Genomic DNA, 8,714 nt, shown 5'->3' with positions numbered 1-8,714 from the left:
TAATCGAGAAACGTTCTCTGCTGAAAGGAAACCCTCTCAAGAGGAAGCCACAGGTGATCAACACAGACACGCACACACAGACACATATACTCAGAAGTGCACATTTTCTCCAGCAGAGGCAAAGCGTGTCCCTCATGGTTTGCCTCAAGCTGCTGCCACTTCAACAACCAGCACAGCAATTTTACGAATAATCATCTTTGCGGCAACTCTATTATAACTTAATAGCTTGTAAAATTGTCTTCACTGTCACGGAGAGACTTGTAATAATCCTCATGGATCTCCGGATGGCCATGAAAAGAAACCTATCAGATTTGTTTCACAGACTGCAGAAATCAGACTTTTTAAAAATCCTCCAGAGGTTGTTTGTTGGAATAATGTTGAAATCCTGCAACTTAAATAACGATGTGTGTGTGTGTGTGTGTGTGTGTGTGTGTGTGTGTGTGTGTGTGTGTGTGTGTGTGTGTGTGTGTGTGTGTGTGTGTGTGTGTGTGTGTGTGTTATTCTTTACATGAGTCAACTCATCAGTCTAAATCCGGAAGATGTCATGAGAAGAGGGGTAATGTGCGTGATGGAGTAAACGCAGGTATCAGCGTTTGTTTTGGAGACCGAAGCGCACGACGCGTCCGCCGCTGCTGCTGGAGAGCTGGCGCTCGCATCTGATTCAGCTCCACTTCCTAGTTGTGGTAAAAGAGCGAACCTGGCTTATATACCTCTCTAAAAATAGCGAGGATTTAGCCCAATGGGAAGCCGGAGACGCTCCGAGCCGCGCACCAAACACCGCACACGGGATGAGTCTACTCCGGCTCGGCATTGGCTCCGGGTGGCCCGGTAGGCGGGTGCTGCGCCACTAAACGCTGATTGGTGGACGTGCCGAAACGTAATGTAATCACATGGGGGTGGGTTTGTCTGTAATTTTGAATCGGGGGGGAAGTTTACAGTGCGCTGACAGACTTTTGGAGAGTTCACTGTTGTGCGCTCTCGGTGCGTCACACGCTCAACAACCTCCGCTGGAAGTGCGTGACTCCGGACCGCGATACATGCAAAAATTTACAACCAAGACTCCAGATTCTCTCCGAACACAGCCGGCTTCGTTTTCCTCACACGATTGAATTCGCTTCGACTTGTGGCTGAATCTCGGGAGTGAAATGGATGTCATCCCCATGTGTAGCATCTTCCAGGAGCTCCAAATTGTGCACGACACCGGATACTTTTCAGCTTTACCATCTCTGGAAGAGTACTGGCAGCAGGTAAAACCAACCATTCCACTGCTTGGCAGTCACCCCCCTCTCTGTCTCGTGCGTGATTGTTTTGTAGAAGTGCAAAGGCTGTGCGTAATTTGGAGGAAACTTGCCTTTCCAATGACAGCTGCGCCTGGACGTGCGAATGTCAAAATAGTTTGGCGCCGCACTTAAATATCAATTCCTCTTTTAAAACTTGGCGTTTCTGCGTTTATTAGGGAAGTGATGCAAGTTCCCTGAATGACACATATCTTGCGTTTATTTTCCGTGCAATTAGTGAGCATGCACATAGCGCCGACTTTCCTTCCATCGTCACTGTTTGTGGTTTTCGCGTATCGTCGCCAACATTTCACTCATGCGTATTCTGTTATCGCGTGTGTTGTTATTTTTATGCAATTGCATGTTTGTACTTTTTTTTCCACTTTCGAGATACTGTCTAACTCATACGTGCAGACTTGAGATGCACAACGAGTTAAGATAAAGGACAAAAACACGCAGATTTAGCAGTTGAATGGCGAGTCGTGCGTCTTTACGCGTATCTTTTATCGTCTCTCTCTGTGTCTCTCTCTCTCTCGCGCGCGCTCTCTCTCTCTCTCTCTCACTCACACACACACACACACGAATGGTAGTGACAGACTGTCAGTGAGAGAGAAAGGGAGAGAGGCTGTAATTCTATTCCAGTTTGGCCCTACCGAGCGGCCCCTGGATGACAGAACAGTGGAGTTTTTTCACACTGGGAACGAGTTGCTTCTTGTACGGATTGGGAAATGAGATGAACTGGCAGCACGCTTTGGTCTTCTATCTCTCGGTCTATCAGATCTGTTCGGGCTTTGGGCCAAGTCGCCCTCACAGGCATTTTAAACACGCCTGGGATTTATGCAGCACTGCTGACGAGAGACATTTGAATTGAAAGCCTTCTCTTTCATTCCCAAGTTACTCCAGTGTTTCTACATAATCCAATTTTAGATTAAACACAGATGCATGTGGATTCTGTGTATATCTGTCCTTGAATAATACCCACCTGTTTTTGAGCTTTTTATATTAAATGGCTGTTATTTCATCAGACTTTATTGGCACTTTACATCCAACCCAATATTGCCATGTCACTTGAAAAATGACTCCCCTCATAATAATCCAGTGGTACGAAACAGAATACACCAAGGTTCGACATGAGTCTGCAATTTCTTTGAAATTTGTGCACTTTCTGAGTTGAGATCAGTCCAACTAGTGAGGGTTATCCCCCTCTGGGATAGATTAATTTAGATGTTTTTAATAACGGCGGGGGGTAAAACTTCACTTGAGCACTGGAGGATTTAATATCCTCAATGGGACTTTTAAAAAGTCTTTCAAATTCCTTCATTTCTCAACACATCAGGTTTGTCATGTGGCCTCACATACCACCGGTTTATTTAGGCTTGTAACCTTTGGCTGTAAATTGGAATGTGCTTCATTAGGAGAAGGCAGAGGTCAGGCAGTGGCTCTCATGTCTGTCCTGTGCTTTGCTGACTGCAGAGGGTTAAGGAAGTGCTCTCATTCACTTCCTTTTCGCAGAAAATAGGTCCACAATCCACAGTGGCTCTTGCAGTATTCATGCCAGGCTTTTTATGGACCCCCATGAACCAGACCTCCCTCCTCTCGGTCCCTGGTGTGCTATGTTATTTCTAGCGATGCCTCCAAATGCATTATTAAATCCACATTATGTTGAATAATTGATAGATTTAAAAGATCTACAAGCACTTCCCTAACCCAATGGGGGGGGGGGGCCCTGTAGCATATGTAAATTTCATGACCAACCTCGACACACCGCAACACACACACGCACGCACGGCCATGCATGCCGGGAAGAGCACCTTGTTCTTGCATGCTCTCAGAAGGAAATGTGGTGCTTGTAATCTTCCCTGATATGGCCTCAGAGGGCACCCATAGAACGTACTTGACTACCCTCTGCATAGGACATTGTGTCTTGCCTCATTCCTGCAGGCAGAGAGGAAGCAGGGCCAGTAGTGTTTTAGCGTCACAGCATTTCCCCCGTCTGCTGCTAAGAATACCCACCATGCATAGGTGAATGCCAGTTTCATGCAAAAACAAATTACTTTTTGGTCAATTTCGAGACTTTCTGGTTGAAAATAAATGTTGAATTTACAGGCCTCAGGCTTAATGTAACCATCAGCTCACTTCTACCTTGTGCTTTCTCTGCACAGACATGCCTGGAGCTGGAGAGATACCTCCAGAGCGAGCCCTACGTCTCAGCCACGGACCTCAAATTTGAGAACCAGGAGGACCTGTGGAGCAAGCTGATGCTCGCCTGCGGGGACAAGTCGAGCGAGTCGGACCCAAAGATCCCCCACATCAAGGAGGAGGAAGACAATCAGGACATCCAGCACCTCGACACCGGTGGCTTCAACTCCGACGCCAGCAGCGAGGCCTCGGACAGCTCAGAGGAGCTCTCGCCTACCCTCGACTTCTCCTCCAGCTCTTTGACTGACATTCTGGGCGACGGCGGTGAAGACCTGGGCTCCGCCATCATCAGCACGCCGCCGTCCTCGCCCGAGCTCAGCAAGGAGGGCTCGGTAGCCCAGGTGTGGAGCGGGATACAGACTGTGCTGCACTCGCCTGGAAAAGTAAGAACTGGGGGCATGGAAAGGACGGGGCTGACCAGCGGGGAGGCGTCGCCCGACGGGAGGAGGCGGGTGCACCGGTGTCACTTCAACGGATGCAGGAAGGTGTACACCAAGAGCTCGCACCTGAAAGCACACCAGCGCACGCACACAGGTGAGCACGGCCGGTGACAAGTGAGCCTGTGAGATTGGCTCTCCTCTCCAGAGAGTGGTGGAAAAATACTCCCGCATACTTTGAATAGTTTGTCGGGAGGAATGCCCTTAAACTGTGACCTAATTCACACACAGAAACGTGACTTCATGCAGAGGGAAGGGAGGGCGAGACGGGAGGCGGGGAGGAGGAGCGCGGTGGGGGGGGGGGGGGGGGGGGGTCTTTTGTGGCCGAGGATCCTGAACAACAAGTCAACAGTTCTCAGATTACAGCATGGGAAAAAACTTCTCAGCTAATCCAATTAAGATGATGAAAAAAGGGAAAAGAAGAAAGCGAGAGGGGGAAAAAAAAAATATGGGAATCTGACATTTGCAGTGTTTTGTCAGAGGGTTCAAATGTGAGCAGTTTCCCTCGTCACCTTTGACCTCTGCCAGGCTGTTTACAGCTGCGGCTGCCCATTAGCGGAGGAAGTCACATTCCTAGCATCTCTGTCTGGCCATGCTAACCCACATAGTTAATGGCTATTTGGACCATTAGGAACAGTATCCACTTTTCTTTTTTTCATGCTGCTCTTGCTATTACATAAGCCTTCTACTTGAGCTCCTTGCAGCTGCATACCACAGCTCCTGAAACCCACAAGGCACATGCTTGTTTTTCTCTCCAGCTTACAGCAGTCAGCCCAATCTGCTGAGGACCTGTGAAGGTTCAAAATCCCACACATAAACTTTTTGTTTCCTCTTGTGATGTGAATTTTATTAAGAATAACTAAGAAAAGTTAAAAAAAAAAATTTCTTCGGACTGGTTGAACTCCTTAAGTGTCACTGCAGGATTAGCAGAATCCGCTTGTTGGATAACAAATGTGGCCGAAACCTTTCAGAAACTCTTGAACTAAGTATCCGAATTTGTTTTCCTTTTTCCAGGTGAGAAGCCTTACAGGTGTTCATGGGAGGGCTGCGAGTGGCGCTTTGCACGAAGCGATGAGCTTACCAGACACTTCAGGAAGCACACCGGAGCAAAGCCATTTAAATGCAGTCACTGCGACAGGTGAGCGAGCTGGGAGCTGGTGAGCTCTCACCAAAAAACTTGGATTCAAACACATTTTTGTTTCCTGCAGTAATTTCATGTTTCAACGCTTTCCAGATTAGTCAAATCTAAACACCAAAGTGCTCTGCTAATTCCCCCTTTCTTTACTTTTGCCACTAAGTGCTCCTTCACGTACAAAGACCAGAGTAAATAAGTCTATCACAATGACATGTTGGGTGGGAGGGATGAATAAGGGTTAAGGATGGACTAATGGAATAGGTCGAGGTTAAGGACGTGGGTGAAAAGAGGTCAGTATAATGGGATGGTACAGGCGGTGTCACATTCAGAGGAGATGTCTTCATCCCCCGTCTTTCTCAAAAGCATCTGAGCGGATTGGCCACACATACAGACCGAAAGAATGACACCTGATGTTTATGCTAAATCATACAAAGGAGAGGCTGTTGATGTCTTACTCCGTCTCCAAGGAAACAGAACTTCCTGATTGCAAATCTTCTGGGTATTTCCCATCCAAATATAAGCTTTCAGATTCACTGTGAGGCCTCGTTTACATGTGAAAACACAAAACGTCTGTTGCGACTGAATGACTGAAACGCACGACTAGTAAATAATTCTTGTGCACATGCACAAGTAGATGGACAATAACAGGAATGGGGGAGTCCGGAGTGTCACGACTCCCAGTCCATGCTCTCCTGGGACTTGGCAGTGTTCTCGATGACATTCGCCCGTAAGAGCAATCCTACTTCGTCTGTCCATACGAATGCCCTGCCCTTGTTTGTTTATTGTACATTGTACATTTCGCCTGTGTGTCTGGTTTCACTTCAAAATCAACAGCACCCACTAGTGGCCTTACGTGCGAATTACAAAATTTTCAGCGTTCCTTCTATTTCCGTGTACAATGGTCGTAGTATTTGAACCGTTGCTAACCAAATCTTTTTCTGAAAGGAAAAACGCTAAAATGAACATTCAGAACATATAAATATTACTTTTTTATTTGTGACAGAGAAAAGAAATCAAATGCGGGATCAGCAGAAGCATGTTTTTAGACATGGCCAAAACCCACGCGTGCACTGGGCGAACGTGTGAACTCCAATTTGCTAAATCTTTTTTTCTTGTTCTTCTTCATTCAGGTGTTTCTCCCGTTCTGACCACCTGGCACTGCACATGAAGAGGCACATCTAAGATGGCCTTCATGTCGACAGCCCTGAGGGATGATTCTGGTCGATTGTCCTGTCCTGTGGGGGATCAGCGAGGCCGGTGTGCCCTGGGAGCGTTAACAGGGGCACCGCCACGTTCCAGTCGGTGGAAAAACATGAAGCAACGCAGGCTATTATTTGCACCATACTTAGTGCCTCCAACACCTCGCTGTGGAGATTGCTCTTGAAAGGCTTTTTTACGGAGGGCGAAAAGAGACTTGGGGAGCAGGGGAAAAAAAGAAAAGAGAAAAAAAAGTAAGAGTGGGGGGAAAAATCTGGACTGGAGAAGATGGGAAGAGACTCTTCTGTATGGTGTTCAACGCTTTTTTCCTGGAGGATTATGGGACTCCGGGGGGGGGGGGTGGGGGTACCGTTCCTCCATTGACAGTGTGTTTGCCTGTGCGCATGGAGACTGTGAGTGCCTGTGACTGGATGCCTGTGCTGGCTTTATGGAGCGGATGGAGCTTGCATTGTGGAACTTGCGAGTGAATGACATGAACGGGGGTAGGGGTGGGGTGGGGTGGGAGGGCGACCGTATACAAGGGAGGCTTTTTTCTGAGGGGGGAGGGGGGGGGGGAACGTTGTGTGTTGTCTCACTAAGAGTGAATGCAAGCAAAGTTCTGTCTGTGTTGATTATGTTGGTTATGCAGAGGGGGACGGGGTTGTTTAGCGGAGCTGATTTGCTGTAGACTGCCCCCTGTCTGCCTGGAGGTGGAACTACAGCTCCCGGTCCAAAAGTGGGAGGTTGTTTTGTTTAGTGCAGCTATTAAATGTGCAATGTATTACATAGCCTGTCTCAAAACATACACGCTATAAAGCTAATTTTGTTGTCCATTGTGTAAGCTTTGTATCTTAAAAGGAAAACAAAAAAAAACAAAAACAAAAAACAATTGTACACAAAGTTATTGCCATTATAACAGAATTTGCATGGGATCTGGGGACGTGTTGCTCACCTGCTTATAGGACAACAAAATTCCATTCAAGAGCAGCTACCTTCATTATATTCAACATCATAGTATTGTACAAAACACATAAGGCAGTCTGTTTTTTTTTCTTAAAATGTTGGGGATACCACTATTGCTACACAACCGACTTGGGATTTCTGTTTCTTTATCTTCACTATTGCTTTTCTCTTTTGTTCTATCTGTAAATGCACTGTTGACCCTACTGATGCCTTATGTAAGTGGCCTTGTCCTGTTAAATAGATCACTCTCTCTCTCTCACACACACACACACACACAAACATACACACACACATGCACCAAACGGCCATTGTGAATGCAGTAGTGCGTTAATGAATAGCTTTATAAAGGCTCTGATCCATACAGTTGCCCCTTTCGCCCTTTTCAGACTGCTCTTAACTCCTGAATATTAAAAGAAGTAAATATCTAACAGCTTCATAATGACTGCCATTTTTTACATTTCTGTGCATTCTTCCGATGAGAGCATCACAAATCTATCAGAATTAAATTGTGTTCCTCAAAAATGACCCAGATCTGAGACAGGATTGTGGAGCACTTGGAAAAGCAATTCACTTTTATAATGGTTTACTACTATGTAGTATGAGACGGTGTGAATGCACTTCAGATGAACTGTAATTTTGCTGTCAAAGGTACGGAGTTCATGGAAAGATGTTCTCGTGAAATGTTGCATGGTCAGCCGCCGGGATTGTGACAAAAAGTGTTCATATGGGGGCCATTGGTTTTTAGCTGGTGTGTGGAGAGCGCGCGTTCCCAAGAGAAAAGGATGTCCTTTTTGTAAACGATGACGGCATTCTCAATCATGAGTATGTTTTGGTGTTTGTATGTTTTTGGTTAGTCTCACCCTCCAGGTGAGCCGGCGTCTTTTCTCAGTCCTTGTTTAAACCACCTGTGGTCTGACTAAACGGTACCAAAAACCAGTCTAACCGGCTGCTGCGGGTTTGCGTCCCTGCAGGTGGTGAAGACCGGGAGCGGAAACTTCACTATATGCATGTTTTACTTTAGTTTCATGACTTCAATGCACTCCTTTGTGGGCTGATCTCTTTGATTTATCTAAATCAATTCACAAGTTTCCCATTTTGTGGAAATCTTGTGGATCCACGGTGTTTCTATTGGTTTTGTTATCAAAAAAGGAAAAAAAACAAAAAAAAAACTTGTGGAAGTGTTGAGAAACAGCCTCATTCATTCATCTAAATCTTGATGTGTCTCCAATAGGAGTCGACATCACCTGTGCAGGTGTACCTGTTGAACAAAAAAGAAAATTGGACGGCAGTGCTTTTTTACACACTGAGAAACGGCATAAAAAACATGAAATTCTAGAGAGAGAATTTTTTTAAGCTTCTATTTTGAACGGGTATGGGACCAAAAACGAAGTGCAGCGTGTTGTTTCTAGACGTGAAAGACAAAAGGCTGAAGAATTATTGTAAAATAGATGCACTCCTTCATTTGCTTCTGTACCATCTTTGGGAGGGGTTTTTTTGACAGGGGGG

At 46.1% G+C, this 8,714-nt stretch overlaps 1 protein-coding gene across 1 annotated transcript; it reads left to right on the top strand.

Annotated features, from left to right (window-relative positions):
• Positions 1–952: 952 nt before the first annotated feature.
• LOC308135960 (Krueppel-like factor 6) lies at positions 953–6,544 on the top strand. The gene is made up of 4 exons (XM_080504137.1): positions 953–1,247; positions 3,440–4,010; positions 4,928–5,051; positions 6,179–6,544. Exons 1-4 carry the CDS (start codon positions 1,146–1,148, stop codon positions 6,228–6,230), a joined length of 849 nt encoding a protein of 282 aa, XP_080360263.1. The 5' UTR covers positions 953–1,145; the 3' UTR covers positions 6,231–6,544.
• The last annotated feature ends 2,170 nt before the right edge of the window (positions 6,545–8,714 follow it).

The sequence above is a fragment of the Blennius ocellaris genome, assembly GCF_963422515.1.
Source record: "Blennius ocellaris genome assembly, chromosome: 10".
In the NCBI taxonomy this organism is placed as follows: Eukaryota; Metazoa; Chordata; class Actinopteri; order Blenniiformes; family Blenniidae; genus Blennius; species Blennius ocellaris.
This window is presented reverse-complemented; position numbering and strand designations above follow the sequence as displayed.

What these genes read in the sequence shown, in the direction of transcription:
- LOC308135960 (XM_080504137.1), top strand. Translation starts at nt 1,146, where the DNA reads ATGGATGTCATCCCCATGTGTAGCATCTTCCAGGAGCTCCAAATTGTG. An exon ending in TGGAAGAGTACTGGCAGCAG is followed by an intron (nt 1,248 to 3,439) that starts GTAAAACCAACC and finishes TTCTCTGCACAG; the next exon opens with ACATGCCTGGAGCTGGAGAG. An exon ending in AAATGCAGTCACTGCGACAG is followed by an intron (nt 5,052 to 6,178) that starts GTGAGCGAGCTG and finishes TTCTTCATTCAG; the next exon opens with GTGTTTCTCCCGTTCTGACC.